We start from the raw sequence: 21,529 nt of genomic DNA, 5'->3' as shown, positions 1-21,529 counted from the left end.
AGTTTTAGTAAAAGGAAGGTATAGCATGCCATTCAAAACCTCCACCTAAAATCCAATACTAAAACCATATGTATTTGATGCCATTTTCAATAAAACGAGAAATTGCAGAGCTTGTAACAATAAGGGAGGGAAAAGAGATGCTAATAGGCTGGCTGGTTAAACCTTGCCACAAAAAGAACTTCCAACAAACAAGCATACCAAGACATTAAGCAAAGGGTTTATACCTCAGTGGTGAAACAAATAACTAAGCGAGAGTACCGAGTGAACCAGCAGGTAGGCCGAGAAACCCAGCCAAAATGTCGAGCAAACAAGGAGCTCAAGCAAACCAAAAATCCGGCAGCACCTCCCCCTTCTCCAAGAGTTTCGGCCAACCCTCGAACTCCTCTACACAAAGATGTTCACTTCTCTACTCAAGCCCAAATGAATCCGGGGTAAACCTTCCCCCAAGATGTTTCAGCCCTCCTTCCCCTTCAAACTTTACCCAAGAGAAGACAAAGCCCTCACAATGCCTCAAAGACACACACAGAATGAAGAAGAAAAAAAAGGCAGTACCTCCCCCCACTCACGGTAAAATTTGGCCAGCCCCAGGAACTCCCCAAAATGGGATTTATATAGCCAGGGAAGAGGAGACGTGTTTCCTGCACTCACCTGGGCGGTGAGCCGAGCAGAGAGAAGCGACAAGAGTCGAGCGGGAGGGGGGAAATGACGACAGCGGCGTAGCTTTGTCGCAGAGGAGCAGCTCGCGTGGCACGGCGTGGAAGAAGACGACAAGAATCGCAGAGGCGTGGGAGGGGAAAGCCGGAGCGCGACTGGAGTAGGTGAAGACAGAGCGTGTGGTGACAGGGAACAACCTTTAGGCAGAGCGACAGGCGTACGAGGAGGGGACCTCGGGTCGATTTCTCGCGACGAAGATCTTCGGCTGAGGCGAATGCGGGAGGAAGAGACGGACGCGGAAGGAAGAGGCGGACGGGCTAGGGCTCGGGGGCGAACCATTTGGGGATCGGGTGCGTGAGTTAGGGATTTAGGGCTTAAAGAGGGAAAGAAATAATTTGGTTTATATAAATTTAATATATATATATATATATATATTATAATATGTGATTTATTGACGCACGGTGACGTAACATAATGGGTGTCCTCCCTAAGCAAAATTGACGTTCCGGACGTGCCGGTGCAGTCCGTTTTGTCATTCGGGGTCGCTCAAATGACGTCATCAATAATCGGATCAAAAACGCGCCGAAATTTGAATTTCACAAAATTTTGCCCCGCGATCGATCGTCGCAAAAAGTTTAATTGAGCATTCGACAAGTAACAATACAGGCCATGCGAATTGCGGCGATCGGACGTATCGACCCTCCGAATTGCGAAGCTTGTGCGCGAGAGTGCGAATTGTGCAAAAGGCCACCCTAAGGCTCAGGAAGGTCCTATAGGGAATCCCTTTTGGGTTTCCTCATGTTGGTTTCGTCCTTCTAAGTGCTAGAAGTTGATACCACACACGCGAAACTCCAGAAGGGGACGGAAGCGGGTCGAACTAAAACGAGGCGGATCCCACTTCTAAGGTTCTAAGATAGTCGAAGGGAGACCCCTAAGGCTAGATCCTAACTCCTACGAGGAATACTAGACCTCACGAAAATTGAGGTCAACAAGCGCCAAACTGACCATATTCAAAATGTTGTCCGCACTCTCCATGTTTAGTTCAATACCAATAATTAGATTGAAATCTTCTACGATACAAATCCAACATAATTTTATCTGGTGATAGGAATATTTGATTTTTGTGCTTCGAACATGAGCAAATGAAAGGTGAGTAGAAAGTTGTGATGTCGCTAAAATGAAACCTTCAACACTATTTAAGAACTTAGTAGTGAGTTATTTTCTTTCTACATGCAATCTATGGTACATCCATGATCTTAAAGTTCGATATCCATTAAATCTTTATAACTTTAAGAACAATGACATTAAGCATATCAATCAAATATACATTTTTTTACATATGTACATATGTAACGATTAATGTTGACATCTTACATAATAACATGTGATTATATCTACTCAAAATGAATATAAAATATTATATGTTATGGTCATTGTGAGATGCCATGAACTCTAAATTGATAGCGAATGTGCAAGCATGCAAAGTCACATATGCAATACCCTTGGTGCACAATTTGCATTAAAACATGCCAAAACATATGAATAAAACCAATAAAATTAGAATTTCAAACATGAAAAATTTACATGACAAAGTCTTAAGTATACGAGTCAAACATAGAAATATACTTACGATATAGATAGCTTTTCATTAAATCCATATCTCCAATTAATGCTAAACTTTTCCCTAAATTAAACACGTAATCAAACCTATGCATAACACAAACTAAAATAAACTCTAAATTTAACCAATTACTAAAATTAAACTAAACCAAAACTAAATTTAAAATAAACTAAGGCTAAATGAAATTTACGCTCAAAATTTTAACTAAAACAAAAATAAACTCGATCAAAATCTAAACCCAAATATAATAAAAATTAGATGCTTATCAGTTGCTAATAAATGATAAGATTATGAAAGTTTAACTAGTTCGGGTTAATACAAGTTAACTTTATTAAATTTTGATCAATATTGGAGATTTAAGACTTCAATTGTATTTTATAAATCCACTTTCTTACTGAAATTTGATTTAGGGTAGGCAAAGGTAAAAGGCTAAGGCAACTTGGTGGAGATAGCTATTTAACAAATGTCATAAAATTCATAGAACAACTAATGAACAAAGCAAATATACTAAAATAAATATGAAAATACATAAAAAAACATAGAAAACAACAAAAAAAATAATTTAACCAAATGTCATTGAAGAAATGCTGCCTTATTCAAGTGCCTCTTCAAAATTTGTGTCTTTCTTCGACTATATGTTCTAATACTAAAAACTGGTATTGATATGAGATCTCGTCTTGGAAGTATATGCTATTAATCGATACAAAGTTTCAAAAGATTCCAAAGAATGTTTAGAAGCAAGAGAATAGAGTTGGATAGGAGGAACTAGGAAAAATCCCAAATTATATGTCGTTTATACTAGTTGCAATCTAAAACATCTACCCTTGATCTAAGTTTAGGCATTTTGTGCAAAGAATATATGTAATTCTAGGGTATTGGGCCACTTGAAAACTTTAGAGTAGGATGTCTAGCTGTATAGGTGAAGGCATTTGGATTTACAAGCAAAAAAATAATGTGAAGGAAGCCATTGGAACCAAAGCTGGTTGGAGATTAGGTTTCGACTCACCGTGGATCCTGGTCGACGGATCTGATGATTCACCAAAGCCGAAGTGTCGCTGAAGCCTTTGCTAGAGCTCGTCGGAGGTTATAGCGTCATAGAGAGAAGGGAGAATGTTAGGGCGTTGCAGAGAGAAGAAAAAGCCAGATTAAAAATGCGAGGGGGAAAAAAGTAAAGCAAGCGGTTTACGAGACGGGCGGGTTAAAATAAAGACTAGCAACATGTTAGTGGCCGAATTTCAGTTGCAAAATGTACTACTTAATAATTACCAAAATTTTGGTCGCTAATCATTGTCAAATTAGCGACTGTAAAAATCAGTAAGCAATTTGGCTGCTATTAGGTGTTCTCCAGTAGTGTTGGTTCGTTAAATGCAGACGAACCCTAGGAATACTACCGCGACATCATCCCTTGGGTGCGAGACACATGCAACCTCCTCCCCTTTCTTGCTCGTCTCTGCTCTACCCTTTGTTCTCCTATCTGCCTCGCAACTAATTCGAATGTAGACAACTTATTCATCTCTAAAACCGTTCAGATGGTTTCTCCATTTCGAACCGACCTAAGGACAGATATTACAATAGCTACAATGTATTCTGAGCCAAATTAATATAAATATCTTATAGTTATTTTATTCACGATTGCACATACCCATACCACCTATTTGATCTGTAGCACAGAGTAGGCACAGGTGATTTGGGCTTGTAGAATAGAAAGCAAGTTCATAAACAAGAGAAAATGGAATTAATGTTTTTAAAAAAAACAAGACAAGCACAGCAAAGAGAAGAGCGCTAGAAGAAATGCAAAAGAAGAAAAGCACATTTATTGCTAAACAAAAACGAATGGAGAAAAATAGACAACAATTGAATGATATAATGCTATTGATTTAGTATCACAGAATTAGATAAGCAAAGCTTTAATGGATATCTACTTCTTTTTTTTTTTGCCACCTACAGTTTAAATCATCTCGTGACAATTAATTTCGGTGAAACACAATACTTCAAGAGAGTAATACATGCATCATTCATATTTGATAGTTTGTTCAATAATTAAATGAAAAACTTCGCAGTTAACTTAGCGCCGTGTTTAATTAAAATACACAGAAAAAAAAAAGGATATTGCACAACTAATTTTCAAGATCATAACCTGTGTAAGGTAGATGAAAAGAAGACCCGCTGGTTGCTTTTTCTTATAAATCTGGTGCTTGGAAATAACGAGAAAGGGAAGGGATAAGACAGGAATGATGTGGGAGACACCAAACGTATCAATTGTAAGTAGAATGCCTTGCTGAACTATATTGAAATGTTCAAACCTGGATGAGAAGAAATTAATAATATCAAAATCCGCTTAAAAAAAAAATTTCTATCTCATGAAAATTAATGTTGTCGATGAGGTATAGACGCTTCTCTAAATATTTGCAGCAAAAACTAGTAGCTTAGAAGAAATTGTAAAGCTAGAGTCCACATATTAAAAATGCAAATTTATGAAATTACCCGATAAATGCTGCAGCATACCGGAGGCCATCAAAGCTACACCTGCAGAAATATCATCTCAATACAAACTCCGAAGATTTACGTGAAACTTCTACAGGTTTTAGCAGCAACAACAACAACAACAACAACAATTCTTTATCCCACTAAGTGGGGTCGGCTACATGAAAAAAAATTCAAAATAGACAAATACAAAATGCAGCAGTTAGCGTGGCTATGGCAGATCGGCATCTAAATATTCATTAGTAGTACTGAAAGAAAAAGAGGAAATTTACATAATTACCACACAATTCTCATGTATTTACGTAGCTAACATCTAAATTTTGATATTATACTAATAATGGTATATATGTATAAACCCCTAAAAAAATGTCATCTAGGTACACCTACATTTCATAGATACTCCGCTATAATATAAAAAAAAGAAAGAAGTGGTGCATTAATAGCCCAATCCAACTTTCAACAGTAATCACACGTTTTTCTACAAAAAGTAGTTACAGATATGCCACCATTTAGCAAAATATAACAAACTGAAAAAAATGTATAGCCTAAGAAGATGCCAATTTATTCATTTATATTTATAGTGAAGGACAAACATTGTTTCGTTTGAGCAACAGATTCTGTATGTTTCAACAGTAATACAATTAAAAGTATTGCATAAATGCAATGCATTCTGATTGCAAACTAGCTTCCTCTAAAAAGAACACAACAGCTGTGTTAGCACATATTTTTAATCTAGCTAAATAAGGTTGCAATATTTTAGCACTTCATTACAGAATACTTTTATTTTACATGCAAATGAAATAAAAAAGAGGATTTTTAGGTAAGATGCAAGGCAAAACATAGTAATTATGTTAGAAATGTGTGCTTTGGCTCCAAAGGGTACTTATTTAACATAAGATGCTCATGTAAAGTTTTTAATACATATTTAACATAAGATATAGAAAATCACGCGAAAAAAGTTTAAAAAAATCAGTAGTTAAAACAGTTAATCTTTAAAAGCAATGCATTACTTTCAATAAAAGCTATAAAATCAATTCAGATTAAATTGTAATGGCCTTGTAGTATAATAATGAGTAGATTCATAATCAAGTCACGCAATAAGTAAAAATCATCGCACTCATTGTAAATCAAATTGTATAGAATTTGAGTAAAAGTAATCACATGATTGATCCAATATAAAAGTTTAGAACAATGAAAAAAGCAAAAGAAAAAAATTCAAAAAAAAAAAAAAAAAGCCTCACACTAGTACAAGAAGATAGCCTCCCCTCCCCTAAAGATATTTACAGGCTTCTCAATTGATCATGTAGTTGACGATTAGAATTAAACCAATGACAATTCCAACAAGAACATTTTCAAAATTGATTCAATTTTATACATTCTTCAAAGGATTATTTAAAATCACAAAATTCCCTTTAAAACTCCTAGTTACAAATCAACGCAGTCCCAAAATTTATTATGTCAAAAAGTAAAGATAATGTATAATTAATCCTCCGATGAAATAGTCAATCCATAGGATATTATAGCCAGATTTCCTAAGGTTGTGTTTCTCTTAAACACTCATTATATTATTTTGTGCTTTTGCCCAAGCCAAGGACTACATCAACTAGAGACGCTACTACCTTGAATTTGCAAGGCAGTTTGTTTAAGTACTTTTTTAATATTGTCACCTTCTTTAACACTCTTACCTGAACTAAAGTGAAGGAACAAGAAAACACTTAGACCTAGATTTCTCACAAATTGTTAGACCGGTGCCGATGGCCATCTCGTGCTCTTCTAAGTTGACCCAGAGCTCGCCAAATAAATTGAAGACTTATATTAGACGCAAGACTAAAAAAACAATTTAGTCATTTCTTAGTTATTATTGTGGGGTATAAATAGGGCTTAATATATTTAGGATTATGTTATGTGTGATTGTTGTCTAAATTTTAGGGTTATGATTTGGGAGAGATCACATACCTCTCGAGTTGTATGAGTTTATCTTTTATGTATTCAGAATTATATCATTTTTTATTTAGTACCGCATAATAAAATCTATTATTTCTGCACTAATTTCCATGAAAAATTTTCTTGTTTCTTATCAAATTGATATCAGAGCATTCAGAGCCATTGTTTTGCAAGAAATCTTTTATCGTTTGCATTCAAGACCGTTGCTCCACCTCGTATCATACTAAAATCAACGTTTTGTTGCCTTCATTACCGAAACTCGTGATACAATCGCGAATTGAGCTAGTTTTGAAGCTAACATTCAGGACATAACCTAACGATATAAAGCTAGCTGGGAAGCCACATAATAGTAACCGAATCTCGTGATACAATCGAGAGTCAAGCTAGTTAAAAAGCTTGCAGCATCACCTTCGTGACTGAATCTCGTGATACATTTGCGAATCGATCTAGTTGGGATGCCAACGACGGGATTGTGGTGTACAGAAGTTTTGCCTTGGTGATAAAAACTGTTTTGGGAGTTAAAACAATTAAGAAAGTACATGCTCTGGAGCTGAATTAAAGAAAGAGGTGGCCAAATCAAATCTGAAATAGAGGAGTGTTTCTCACCCATGGAGGGAAGATTCATGACCCTAGAAGAAATGTTGAAGAAGATCGCAGAGTTTCACACAAACTCGCCGCTGCTTGCTGCAGAATCGAGCACAACATATGGAGCGGACGGAAGCAACATCAATCAAAAGGATTCATGTGACATCAGGGCAGCGTCAATGTTTTAGGCAGATCTAAAGCCTCATAATCAGATTTGAGCTGTAGCATGTGGAGGGAATCACACTGCATCTGGAGGTTTGGAAATAGTGGCAGCAGGAGAAACGAGACGACATGAGATTCGAGGTTGAAGAAGATTGATTCAAAGGAGTTTAGCTTGAACAAGGAAATCACGGTGTGCGAGACCCCGGTCGAGGGTTGTATCCAAATAGGCCAGTGCCTTTTGCTGTGACAGTCTTCTGGATGGAAGGTGATTCAGGAGCCTATGGGGATAAGCGAGCAGATTATGGTGCGAGCTTGATTTATGGAAGAAAGAAAATCAATATGGATAGAGGAAGGAAACCTAACATGGGTGGAAAGAACTTTAGTCGACAAAAGTGGGGAGGAAATACATGCATAAAAAAGCTGATGAAGCCAATCTTTGAGGGAGAGGATGCACGTGGTTGGGTTAATTGTGTGTAGAGATACTTAACTATTAATGGATTGACGGAGGAAGAAAAACTGATGGTAGAAACCCTCAATGTGAAAGGAAAGACTCTAGCACGCAATCAACAAGAGAAAAACATCAGTCAATTAGAATATGAGAAGAATTCAAGGACCGATTGTTGGAGCGTTTTAGGACCACGTGTGAAGAAGATTTACACTAACATCTTTCTGCATTAGTCTTGGAGGCGTCTGTCATAAATTAGGGGGAGAAATTTGAGATGTTATCCGACAGTTTGAGAGGTATATCAAAAATAATGTTGGAAGGAAACTTCATGAAAGAGTTAAGGCCAAAAATTCGAACAATGTTTTATCTATTGAAATCACGAGGATTGGAAGAAACTATGAAATTAGAACACTTAGTTGAACATAAAAATGCAACACAAAGGGCTAATAGGAGCAACACAAGTGGAGCGCCCTACCGAAATGCTACCCTACTAAAGTATTACAACCACGATGATACTAAAAACTCAAACAGTGGGATTCCAAACCGAGACTCATTGAAACATGAAAAATAGGCCACAATTGGGGGCGACATTCAAAAATCTTAAAGAGAGAAAGATTCAGGAGACACGAGCCATGAGAGTATGTTTTCAGCGTAATGAGAAGTTTCTCAAAAAACACCGTTGCAAGGATCGAACCTTATAAGTGTCGGTTAACTTTTTCGATGATTTGAAAATATGAATATCGAAATATATAAGAAAAATAATTTTGATATTTAATTTAATATAATATATATATAGTTTGAGTTTTAAAAGTAGTATGTTTTAATTTTTGAAAAATGAGACCAAATGTATCTATTAGTCTAATAGTTTGCATAATCGTGTCTGATACCGTGAATACTACACCCTCCCGAAAGATAAATGTAGATTTCGGCGATAGATCCAATCCTCCGAGCTAAGAGATTTGTGACATCCGTTTGCTCTGCGAACATTTTTTGTGTGACCGACAAGTTCCCCTACCTAATATAAAGATTAGGTAGGGTTTATTTTACCTGGGTTACAAGTTCCCTATAAAGATAAGCCCCTATAGTTAATTACACCTCAAATAACTGGAGTCACCTGAGAAAACTCTCGATAATGATCAGAGGTACTAGTCTTCAAGAATTCAAGGTTTAGGTGTTCACGGTAATACGAGAAAAATCAAGTGAGAATGACTCAACACGGAACACTTATTTTCAGGAGTCCAAAGGAAGGAGAAGGTAGGGGATGTCGCTGATCTGAGGTAAACCTCGGTGACTTCCCAGACTATCATACGGTGTGGCTACATTCTGGAGACGATGTTAATTAAGTGTTTGATCTTGCCAGTTTTATTTTTTGGGACTTAAGCTTGCATAATACCTGATTATGAAAATAGCCCTTAGAGATGAGAGTTTACGTCGTACCGTACGACTACTTCGGAACCTAAGGTGAGTTAGGACTTAAGCTGCATAACTTGGTTGTACAGGAGCCTAAAAAGAGAATGTGAGCATTTACGACGCGCTAGGAGAGCTACCTCAAAGTCCTATGGGTTGTTATTATGCTAGGAAGGGATAATGCTGAAGAAGATCCTCATGTCGCTCGGTCTGAATTCTTCGCCGTGCTGCCCACAAAGTTGGCTCCAAGTTCCTGTCGTCGCGACGGCTCAAGGGTTTAAGTGTTTGAGATTAGTGATTTGTGTTTGCCAGTTTTGGTGTCAAAATTTTATTTTGTTTTGCTTTAGTTTTGGTTTTGCATGCAGAGTAGTCAAATTGCAGGTAAATAAAAGATACTTGAAAGGGAAAATGCAATAAAGTAAAATGTTGTAGATAAACTGTAAAAGCGTACCTGGGCATCTGCTATTGTTGTGCGATTAATGTGCGATTAATATTGTGATCATAATATGATTTGCAACATATTTAAACATACTTGCAAGAAAAATAAATAACGTAAGAAAACCCAACATGAAAGTCATAAAAACGAGTAGTAGAACTCACGAGCAAAAGAAACCTGTAACCACATATGACAGATCAGGACTGGGTATAAGACATTGGTAAAAGTTGAGGCTCAGAGCTGGGCCGTATGCTTCCCGACCTTGAGAAAGAGTTGTCAACTCGACAATCTACAGGAGGTAGTTCTTAACCTCAATCCAAATGAAAATGACTAACCATGGACTGACTAACCATGGACTTTTATAATTTTCATAGAAAGATTTTCATGCAAAAGTTGTTGTTCAAGTCCTTTTTATGCAGAGTTCTTTTTAACATGCAAAAGAAATTTTTATTTTTATTTTTGTAAATACTTTGTAAAATTGTATAGTCTACAGGCTAGTCACTCTAATCGTGTCAGAACTATTGACAACCTAAGAGTGTCGGGGGCAACGATCCCACCAAGAATCGGCGAATAGTATCATGAATCCTTCCCTCTCCCTTATTGAAAATCCTTGAGGTAGGAGAAACTATTCTAATAATCTCACTTCGTATTTCTCGTTTAAGCACACATGCACACATAAGACATCGCCCTCGCCACATAGACCCTAGACTTATCATAGTCCGATGATGCATATGTGGCGTTAACAAATTTTCTCAATTACCAGAAGAATTTGAGTGTAATATTCAAGCTCAAATCCCGATGCACTGGGTTTCATTATAGGTTAAGTCATTAAGGGAATTTCACTGTTGATTTAATTAAGGAAGCATGGACTACTCCTCGGTGCGTCCTCATGTCTAGTGTCTTTATCAGTTTGTGAATCAGGATTAAGTGTCAAGTTTCGTTATTTATTCGTTCAAATCTAGAAGCCTTAAGGTGGATGAACGTTCACTTAAGGTGTGCTCCTAAAATCTAGGAAGCATGTACTGAAAAATTAGGTGGATAGACTCTCACCTAGGGTGTGCTCATAAAATCTAGAAGCCTATACCGAAAAATTAGGTGGATAGACTCTCACCTAGGGTGTGCTCCTAAAATCTAGGAAGACCATGCTGAGGATTAGGTGGATTGACTCTCACCTAGGGTGTGCACCTAAAGTCTAGGAAGCCTACATTGAGGGCTAGGTGAATGGACTCTCACCTAGGGTGTGCTCCTAAAACTCAAGGAAGCCTACTCTTTAACTTATGCTTAAGGTGATTTAAAATTTTTTATATCTTCCAATTAATTAAATCATCAATCCTCATCTTTATGACTTAACCACTTAACAAAAGTAACAAAACAAACGAAAAGAGAAGGTTGACCCACTTCCAAAACTAACAAATCAAATGAGGAAATAGCAAGTGTATCAACCTAAAAGCGTTAAAAGTCTTTCAGCAACTGTAATTAAATTAAATAGACTCTTGAGAAGAGTGTTTAAATCTGTTCCAAAACAGTGTTTTGATCGGCCCGAATATTCCACAATTCAGAGTAAAAAAAAATAAAGCTCAAAAAGCCACCAAATAAATTAACAAATTGCAGCCCAAAAGCCACGAAATGGAACCAAAAAGTAACCCACAATGACACTTTCAAACAGCTCCAAACAATGGGCAATCAGTCTAAAATCGTCACCCAAAATGACTCCCAAAAACAGTGAAAGATCGAGCAGGGGGGCAACCCCCAAAACAGTGATTAAAACATCACCCAAGTGATGAGTTTAATACCCCCAAAATAGTAGGTAGACCAACCCCTAAGAAATTATGTTTAAACCATCCACAAACAATGTATAGTAAGCAGCGGAAGAATTCCTTTGTCACACATGCAAGTATTTAAGTTCCAAATTTGGGACATGTAAACTCATAAGAACTGGACGTTATATATGTATGCAAGTGGAAACCTTGTGTTAAGCAAGTAAATGCATCAGAATCTTGTGACATGTAAGAACTGAAGAGGATAAATATGATAACTCTAGCAAATTGATAATGGAAACCAATAATGTCAACCACATCAAAGAAGACTCTTGTCATCACCTTTACTATCACAGGTTAAATGCATTCATGCTCACTTCCAGTTGCCAAACAAGAGTTGAAGTATGAATTCATCAAAATAACATGTTCACAGTTATTGAATCATCTTAAACAGTAAACTGATAAAAAATGAAATGATAGAAGCTATGATGCATGAGAAAAAATATCTGTACACCAACAACACAATTGTAAAAAAAAAAAGCCTAAACAGAGCAGTTCATAACTTAGACATTATCTAGACAATATGACATAATCAAATTGAACTAGGCTTCGTCCAATGCAAGACACAGTTAGTTTTGGAGAAATAATAACAAATAATTTAAGGTGTGGAGGCATAATTCTCTCTAACTATGCAATTTGTTTTCAAAAGACAACATTAAAATTAGAATATTATTTAACACAACTAAAATATGACACAATTAAAATTACCTCCAATGTCAGACCAACCCACATGAAGTATGCAGAGAAGTAATTGATATAACAAAAGTTTAAGAACAGTAATAGTAGCATGCAATAAGCTCAGAAAGTTTCAATTGTTAGAACCAAATACTTCGATAAAAGGTTTGTGGTGAACTAAAAGGAATAATCAAAGTAGAAGGTAAGATCAAGGAGTTCAAACCTGCACGTCAAAGTGTGGCAGACGATCGACACAGAGAGATTCGAAAGAGAACGAAAGTGTTCTGTCGAGAGCAGGGGGAGGCGAATCAGATGTATATGAGAAGGCTAAGCGGCTTCGTGCAGAGGAGGGCCAGCGACTTCGGTGCGGACGAGAGGCGAACGGGGCTTCGATCAAGACAGGAGAGGGCGAGCGGGCAGGAAGCCGACGAGGGTGAACGGGAGAGAGGAGCTGTCAAGTGCAAGTGGGATCTCTCGAGAGCAGGATTGCGAGCGAAGAAGCAGGCGCGAGGAGGAGGGCCAGCCGGAGAGAGGAGCTATCGAGCGTAGAGGGAGAGCGGGATCGAGCGATTTCGGTGCGGGAGAAGGAACGGTGAGCGAGATTTATCGTCAGCAAGAGAGAGGCGAGCTAAGCTTCGGTACAAGGAGTATGCGAACTTCGGTGCAGGGAATAGGCGAGCGACTTTGATGCGGGAGAACGGGAGAACGGGAGAGATGAAGTTGGCGGATGGGTTCGATGCAGAAGAGGGGTTCAGTGAGGGGAAGAGGAGACGAGGCAGGCGAGTCTCGAGCGGGGGTCATCGGTGCGAGAAGGAGGAGATCGCGCGAGGGGGAGGCGAGGCAGGTGAAGGTCTTGGTGTAGAGAGAGAGCTCGGAATCTCGTTCTGAGGAAGGGGGAGGCTAAATGCTTTCAGTGAGATCTTGTATTTGGGGAATTGCAAAGGAAGGTTACGGGATATTGGCGCGGAATTAATGAATTTCCAATGGGGGAGGAGTCGGCATATAAGAGCTCCTAATTAAATTTCATTAAGGCTGATTAAATAATTCATTTGAAATTTGAAATTTGAAATCTGAAATCGTTTAGCCTGAGTCCAGCCTGAATCGAACCTGTCGAACCCGGGTTGAGCCCGGGCCCACGTACCGCTAATAAAAAAGTGCATTGATATCCCTGCTAGTCGCTCGCGCGCGAAATCAAAATGATATGGGTGTCTTTCCTAGCCAAAGTTGACGTTTTAGATACGTTGGTGCAGTCTGTTTCGTCATTCGTCGGGGTCATCCGGACAAACTCACCGGTGGGCAAGTCAAATCAAGTCAAAGTCGTGTGTGGTGCAGAGAGTGCGTGAATTACGGCGTTCGCGAGTATTCGAGTCACAAATGGGTTCACCTAAGGCTGTTTAATCCTATAGGAACTCATTTTCAGGTCCTCTACATGTTGGTCCCTAGCCCTTGCAACTACGAGTAGAGTGTTTGGCACCACTCATGCGAGTTCTTCACAAAAAAATGAGTCAAGAAGTGGATCGAAGTTCTACGGGAGGTGGGCTCCATTACTAGTCCGCTAGGATGGTCAACAAGGAACTCCTAAGGCTAGATTATGGGTTCTAGGAGTAGGAGACTAAGACCTTACTAAAAATGAGGTCAACAATAAGTTCTCACAAAGTGATGAAGAAGCATGGGATGAAGAAATAGAGGAGGTTGTGGTGGTAGAGAAACACACTCACTTAGATGTGGAACACCCACACTTGGATGTGGCGGAAGTTTCACTGAACTCGATGGTGGGGTTAACATCAAATCACACTATAAAATTTTCGGGACAGATCAGAGAGCAGAACTTAGTGGTGTTGGTAGATAGTGGGGCCGCCCACAACTTCATCTTAACTCAAGTAGTGAAACCATTGGGGCTTCAGATAGTTGGCACAAAAAAAATTAGATTCATGATGATGACGAGATAGGAGAAGAAGAGCAGAGAACTTCGAAAAGGGCTGATTTTTACAGTGCATGTTATTTAGGTGTTGGAGGATTTTCTCCCCTTGGTTTAAGGGAGGAGCACTGGAGTAATATTGGGTATGAAATGATTGCAGTCCTTAGGGGAGACTAAGATAAATTGAAAACTCCTGACAAAGGAGTTCCATGTGGGAAGAGGTAGGTTCTTTGCCGTGACCCTAATTTGTGCAAGACCTTGGTGACACTCAAGACAATCGTTTGGGCAATAAAGGATGCAGGGTTGGAATTCTTGATCAAATTGCATAGCATGGAAGATGCACATGATGCAAAGTTGGCAGATATTTCAACACTGATCCAACAGCTCCTACAATAATTTGTAGATGTTTTATTGTTGTCATGCAAATTACCACCTCAGAGAGAACATGACCATACAATAACCAAGAGACTGGGGGTGTCTCCAATCAGTATGCGCCTATACCCCTACCGACAGGGTTTCAAATCAACACTAATAGAGCTAGTTGAGTCTTCTGATAGAAGAGAAGGTGATCAAATTAAGGAGATGGAACATAAGCTTCATGAAGACTTAAAAGACCCATTGACAACACTTTATAACGATCCAAAACCATCCTTGTTGTTCTCAGAGGAAATGATAGAAGTGTCTTAGATGATAATTTTGGTGAATACAATATGTGGTTAGCAACAGAAAATGAGATATTTTTGCACCTTAATTATGGAGAGTGGACGACTACAATGCCAGAACATCATAACATGGATTTGGTTTACAGTGTGAAGCATGTTTTTGAGTATGTTACAGAAAGAACTCATAGGTTTCACTTTGAACATCAGGAGACCTCACTTGTATGAAATGAATTTGGAAGAATTGAAGCAAGTTGATAGGTTCAATATCTAATGCAGTTATTGATGTTGTCCAGGGTAGTCAATCAGTTGAGGTTTGTTCAATAGGAGTTCGTAAGGGTGCTGCAATTGATCGAATCTTGGGAGGAATTGTGCACAACAAGAATGGTTACACCAATATAATATGTTTTATGCATCAGGCACTTCCTGGGAAAGGATGAGAATACGGGTTCGATGCAGTACTTCTCAAACTCTACAGCACAGTAAAATGCATCATCTATTGAAATTGGTGAATGTAACTCAACTCAAAATTAATATATTGTAAATTATTCTTATAAAGCGCTCTGCCATCACCAACATCTCTATATGCCTAACCACAATCTAGAATTAACAGCCATGAATATAAAGCTTACCAGTGACCAGTGTAAAAGAACAAACAACCTGCTAGGAGGCTCCACTGTAAAACTGGCGTAGGATCAGCAATGAATCCTGTAGCAGTAGCACTTTCATCATCTACTTCTGCGGCCCTCTTCAACCTTGTTATACACCAAGCTGCCATATGACAACACTACTCAGCAAACAGAATGGAAAACATTTTAAACATAAAACAACATGGAAAGGAAAGTACTCATTTAAAGACCTTTCATAAAATGGTATACTGGAGAGCAAAAAATTTGCAGCCCCTAACTTTCCACTTTCACTTGACCTTATCATGAATTTAGAAAGCTAAATTTACATACAAAGCACACAATTCTAATGCATTTAAATATATCATTCCTAAACTTTCATATCTACACACATAGTACTCAAAAATAGCACTTTTACCACTTTTTAAATGTGAAATACACATCTTCATGCATAGGTTTAAAGCAACAAAGTGCCATGTATGTAAATATGAAAGTTTAGGCGTGAGATATCTAAATACATTAAAATTGTGTGATATGTATATGAATGTCCCTGAAGAAATAATTTCATACCTCCAAGTATGAAGATTAAAGCAACATAAGGACCTTGCCTTCCTAACAAAACTAAAATAGTTGAGCTCCAAGCAGAAAGCATGCCGGTGGCTACAATTGCTAATGCCTCGGTTGGATTTGAAGCCAAAATCATATCTTTCTTATTTCCAGTCAGTGAAAATGCTAATATTACAAAAAGAAGAAGTCCAATGGAATAAATGATGCGGGGTGCAAATATTTTCGCAAAATTCACAAGCTCTGCAGAAGCAGCAATCATGTTGCTTTCCAGGATCCAATGCACTGACATGAGCATGCAGCTTAGAATATTTCCCATGGTAAAAAAAAGTTTTAATATTTTCGAAGTAGATTTTCGAAAAGTAATAATATACAGAAAGATCACCAATATCCACAAAACAACAATTGGTAAGAGTTCCAGCAGACTGATCAATAATGACCACCCCTTCTCGATCCCATTGCTGGCAAAAGAACGAACAATTGAAAAACTAGAACCAAGAGTTTCCTTAGACATTCCTGACTCTATGCCGAATCTGATCAAGATGTTCAGAACTAGAAACAAGTAGTTCTGTAAAGCAAAACCAGAGTTAGAAGTCACAAATATTTGGCAAATAATTTAAAAAGTCAACAAAAAAAAAAAAACTGCATTTTTAAAACCTTCCGAAGTTGAGGCGCCAAAACTTACTTCTGCGGCAACTTCACCAGTATCAAATGATAACCATAGGTTAAGAATGCCACTTGTACCTAAGAGAAAACTAGCCACACGGCCTTCTGCCACTGATAATCACAAAAGTAGCATTCAAGAAAAAGTTGCCGACAAAAGTGTGTTCAAAGAGCTGATGACAGCATATAGGAGCAAAAATACAAAATAGTCCCCTCGATTTCCAACAAATGACCAATTTAGTCTTTAAGTTTTAAAGTGCTTCGTATTAGTCCCAGACTATTGCAAATTGATCCAAATTAATCCCTAGGTTTATTTTTATAATCAAAGTTACCGCCAACAATTAAAGAATTTTAATCGAAATTTTATTTTTATTGGTACTCTGTTTTCACTTGTAATAAATTATTAAAATTTATTTAAGTTAATTTTCCATTAATTTAATTGATTATGAACTAATAACTAATTAGTATGTTATCATATTAATTATAATTAGATAAATGTAAATGTCACTATTTAATAAATAATTGATAAATTACATATTAAAATGTAATTAATTTAATAAATCTATAATAATTATTAATTATTTTAACAAATATTAATCAATTATTATTTAATAAAGATTAAATTATTGTTTAATATAATTAGTTCAATAAATATTAATTAACTTTCAGCATAATTATAGATAAAAAAATAAATTAAAATCAGTCCGGCTTAATAATTATATCACTAATATTCAATATTAAACTCATACTTCAACTAAAAGATTTATCATCATTCATAAATTTAAAGAATTTAGTACATATGGAATAAGAGTAATAATAAAAATAAATTTCATTTAAAATTCTTATTCCTAAAATACTCTTAAAATTAAGGGTTGGTTTTAACTTTAGCAATAAAATTTAGCATATGCCTTAATTTGGATCAATTTGTAATAGTCTGGGCCAAATGTGAAGCATTTTAAAAATTCGAGACTAAATTAGTCACTTGTTGATAGTCGAGGGACTATTTTGGGCTTTTGCTCCTGTAGATACTGAAGGGAACCAACTTACATATATAACTGTTAGAAAGGAAACTGACCGCACGTATTGCCACAAAAGCTATAACAGTTATTAACGTGAAAGAGACGGTAGAACTGCCTGGAAATGGATAATATGATTTGGATATGGCATTGACCCTTCCGATGAAAAAAAGATGAATAAAAATGGATGTTAGCATCATGGAAAGACCAAAACCCATCAGCGTCAAATTGAATTCAGTCCATGCAGAGCGTGCAAGCTCTGCAACAGCTTCCAAAAATCTCGAATATGCATCAATTTGTCTTTGAAGAACGGATGCAGCACCATCCTTTATGCTGATATGGGTTCCATTTTCAAAGGAGAATGCCAACTTCATAATATCTAACCAGCTCCCTTGAGCTTGACTATATAAAGAATTTATATAACGCAGATCTTCTGCAGGAAGTCCAATGACAGATGTTATGGAATATAAATCTATATATCTTTTCACCTGCTCAAAAAAAATGACTTTTTAGCATACCAACGAACAAAATACATTCATGTGGTAGCTTATAATATTCTCAACAAGGATTCTCACCAATGAAGATAGAGCAAACAATACCATCATAATATTACAAAAGAGGATAGAGATAACAAAAGAAGGGAAACTACTCTTTTAGAGCATGACCATAAACAATATAATATAGCTGGGATTGTGAAAATTGGGAGAAAGTAAACAAAGTTGTTCCACATGAAGATAAGTTAAAGTTATTGCTTAGCCAGGCCCTCCTTAAGAAAATTAAAACCAATATAAAAATATAAAACTCCCAAACAAGTTAAAAGGAAAATAATAAATCTCCTATAAAGTTATATTGTTTGTTGTTGTCGGTCAACTTTTTGATTTCGAAAAGTATTTTTATAGTTTTGAAAAATAGATGATTTAATTTAACCTAAAAGGTATATAATTTTATAAAAATAGTGTATTTTAATTTTGAAAAAAATGAGACCGGCTGGATCTCATTTGCCCAATAATTTGTATAATCGTGTCCGGTACCACAAATGATACACCTTCTCGAAAGATAAGCGTACCCCGCGACGGTGAACCCAATCGTACAATCTACGAGATTTGTGACATTCATTTGGTCTGCGAACATTTTATATGTAACCGACAAATTCCCCTATTAAATACAAAGATTAAATAGGGTTTATTTTAAATGGGTTTCAAGTTCCCTATAGAGGCAAACCCCTATAGTTAATTACATCCCAAGTGACGGGAGTCACTTGAAAAAACTCTCGATAATGATCAGTGGTTCTAGTCTTCAAGAATTCAAGGTTCAGATTTTCAAGGTAGGACGTGAAAAAACAAGTGAGAGTGGCTCAAGTGAGAACAATCCTTTCAGGAGTCCAAAGGAGGTAAAAAGTAAGGGATGTCACAGATTCTGAGGGGAATCCTCAATGACCTCCCAAACTATCATACTGTGTGGCTGTGTTTTAGAGAGGATTTTATTTGAATGTTAAATCCCGTCAATTTTATTAGTTGGGACTTACACTTGCATAATAACTGATTATGTAAATAGCCCGCACAGATAAGAGGTTTTACGTCATTCTAGATGACAACCTCGTAACCTAAGGCGAGTTAGGACTTACGTTGCATAACATGGTTGTGCAGAGGGCCTAAAAGAGGGTGAGATTTTACATCGCTCTAAGCGAGCTACCTCAAAATCCTATAGGTTCTTTAAACTAGGAAAGTTTAGTTGGTGTAGACTCATTTTGCTGTTGAAGAAGGGCAAACACCTTCACCTGTAGTTCGCTCCAAACTCCTTGTCGTGCTGCCGACGAAGTTGCTCCGAGTTCTTCGTCGCAGTAACAATCCTAAAGTCTAAAGCTCAAACAGTTTTATCATGTGTGTTTCAATGTCTCAGTGTCTCAGTTTGGTTGTCATGTTGTCATTAGGGGGGTTCAAGTTGATTAGAGCGACACCGGTTAGGATCTCACGGTTCCCTCGTTCCGGTATCAATATTTTCTTTTAAACTTACTTAGTTTAAACGAGTTGTGAAACACATTTAAACTGGAGAGATCTCGTTAGCAACCGTGGGTTACCTCCTCCGAGGGACTCCCGTAGGTTCGAAAAAAACGTGTTATGTTTTGGTTTTTTTTTGTTTTGAAAATGTTGTTTAATTTGAAAAATCGTTTTTTTTTGAAAGGGAGATTGTATTTAGAAGTGAGATTGTATTTTGAAAGTGAGATTGTATTTAGTACCTGCATAATGTGTTAAAGCAAGAGTAATTGCAATAAAGAAACAACAAATAAAATGTACTTGCGTACGTGGTGTATACGTTGCTGCTATTTTTGTTGCATGTTTAAATCACAAAACACAATATAATTTGCAGGGAATTTAAATAAAATGCAGAGAAAAGAAGAAAACAGTAAATAATTGAACAAGTTGTAGCAATGACAGAACTCCAAACAAGTGATCCTAAAGTTTCATACAACTTCTTACTGCAACTGGCGAGCTAGTACGGTGATCATACGACCTCCTACGGCTCCGGGAAGCAACTAGCAAGTGTGTACGGTGATCCTACGACTCCGGACAACAGCTAGGAATTTCGAATAATACCTGTATGGGTTCCTATGAACCCAAACAGCAATGGGCAGGACCTATGCGGCTTCCTACGAATCTGAACAGAGGTGGGCCCGGAGGTGGGCGGCAACTAGATGCCTTCCAAACGATGGTGGACAGCTACTAGGTGGCTTCTTACGGACCCAAACGGTGGTGGATAGCTATTAGGTGACTTCCTGCGACACTGGGTAGCAAATAGAAGCATTGGACAACAGTTCTACAACTTCCTACGGCACTAGGCAGCGACTAAAAACATTGGACAGCACTCTATAGCATTCCTACGACACTGGGCAGCTACTAGAAGTATTGGACAGCGGTCCTACAGCTTCTCGCAGCAAAGAACAACACTTTTACAGTGACTAACGACAGCTATTAATCACCGAACAACACTTTCAAGCCCCCCCAAGCAGTTTTCAAACAACTCAGCGCTACCTACATTTCTTCCAAAACAACATGTAAACCAACCCCAAGAAGATGCATTTAAACATTCCCCAAACAATGTGTAGTATGCAACGAAAGAATTCATTATTCGCAGATGCACGTATTCGAGTTTTAAGTGTAGAGCGTGTGTGTAAAAAAAAAATTAAAGTTTAGGTGTTAGCATATATGTCCTACTTCATGTTGTTTGAACTGAGATATATATATATATATATGCTGATAAAAAACATGAATAAATTCGTAAGTTACAGCCAGTTAATTACGACAATAAAATATCAGAGAAAATATATGGCCGAAGCAAAGCACATGCATCAGAATTGGAACAAAAACAAGTTTCTGTAATTTGGTAAGCAGAGAAATTTAATTGCATACCGTGAAGTCCAAGAAGAGGAAGATTCAGAAAAGCTGCTCGTGTCGCAGGAGAAAGGAGGAAGAAGCCTACCTTTGCGAATGGGAGGAAGCTAGCAATTAGCTGGATAAAAAAATGTGGGTTGGCCAGCTACCGGTGGAAGATGTCGTCGAGGAAGATCGTGTGTTGAGAGGTAGAGAACTCGCAAGGATTTCAGATGCAGAGATGCGAGCGGGATCTGCCGCGAGTGTCGCGAGGGAGTGACGCGCGATTGGGGCAGATAGTCGAGCGGGGAAGAGTCTCGAGCGGGCGAGCAGAAGGATGAGGGGTTTCTGTCGCAGAGAAGGGGTTCTATGAAGAGGAGAGCAAGAGCTTTGGCTTGGGGTGCGATCGAATCGCAGAAGAGGAGCGAGCGAGCGGAGGAGGGCGTTCGGTCTTCTGGTCGTGAGGGAGAGGCGCGACAGGAGCG

At 37.7% G+C, this 21,529-nt stretch overlaps 1 protein-coding gene across 2 annotated transcripts in view; it reads right to left on the bottom strand.

Moving 5' to 3' along the window:
- The window catches only part of LOC110021136 (GPI ethanolamine phosphate transferase 3), a 72,730-nt gene that overhangs the window by 9,825 nt on the left and 41,376 nt on the right, over nucleotides 1-21,529 (bottom strand). For both annotated transcript variants that reach the window (XM_020719489.1, XM_020719490.1), the window contains exons 14-19: nucleotides 17,708-18,164; nucleotides 16,683-16,774; nucleotides 16,004-16,565; nucleotides 15,440-15,578; nucleotides 4,760-4,801; nucleotides 4,413-4,578 (exon numbers count right to left, since the gene is read on the bottom strand). In XM_020719489.1, the coding sequence (XP_020575148.1) occupies nucleotides 4,413-4,578; nucleotides 4,760-4,801; nucleotides 15,440-15,578; nucleotides 16,004-16,565; nucleotides 16,683-16,774; nucleotides 17,708-18,164 (1,458 nt within the window). The remainder of the gene's footprint in view (nucleotides 1-4,412; nucleotides 4,579-4,759; nucleotides 4,802-15,439; nucleotides 15,579-16,003; nucleotides 16,566-16,682; nucleotides 16,775-17,707; nucleotides 18,165-21,529) is intronic.

The sequence above is a fragment of the Phalaenopsis equestris genome, unplaced genomic scaffold, assembly GCF_001263595.1.
Source record: "Phalaenopsis equestris unplaced genomic scaffold, ASM126359v1 Scaffold000123, whole genome shotgun sequence".
NCBI lineage: Eukaryota > Viridiplantae > Streptophyta > Magnoliopsida > Asparagales > Orchidaceae > Phalaenopsis > Phalaenopsis equestris.
This window is presented reverse-complemented; position numbering and strand designations above follow the sequence as displayed.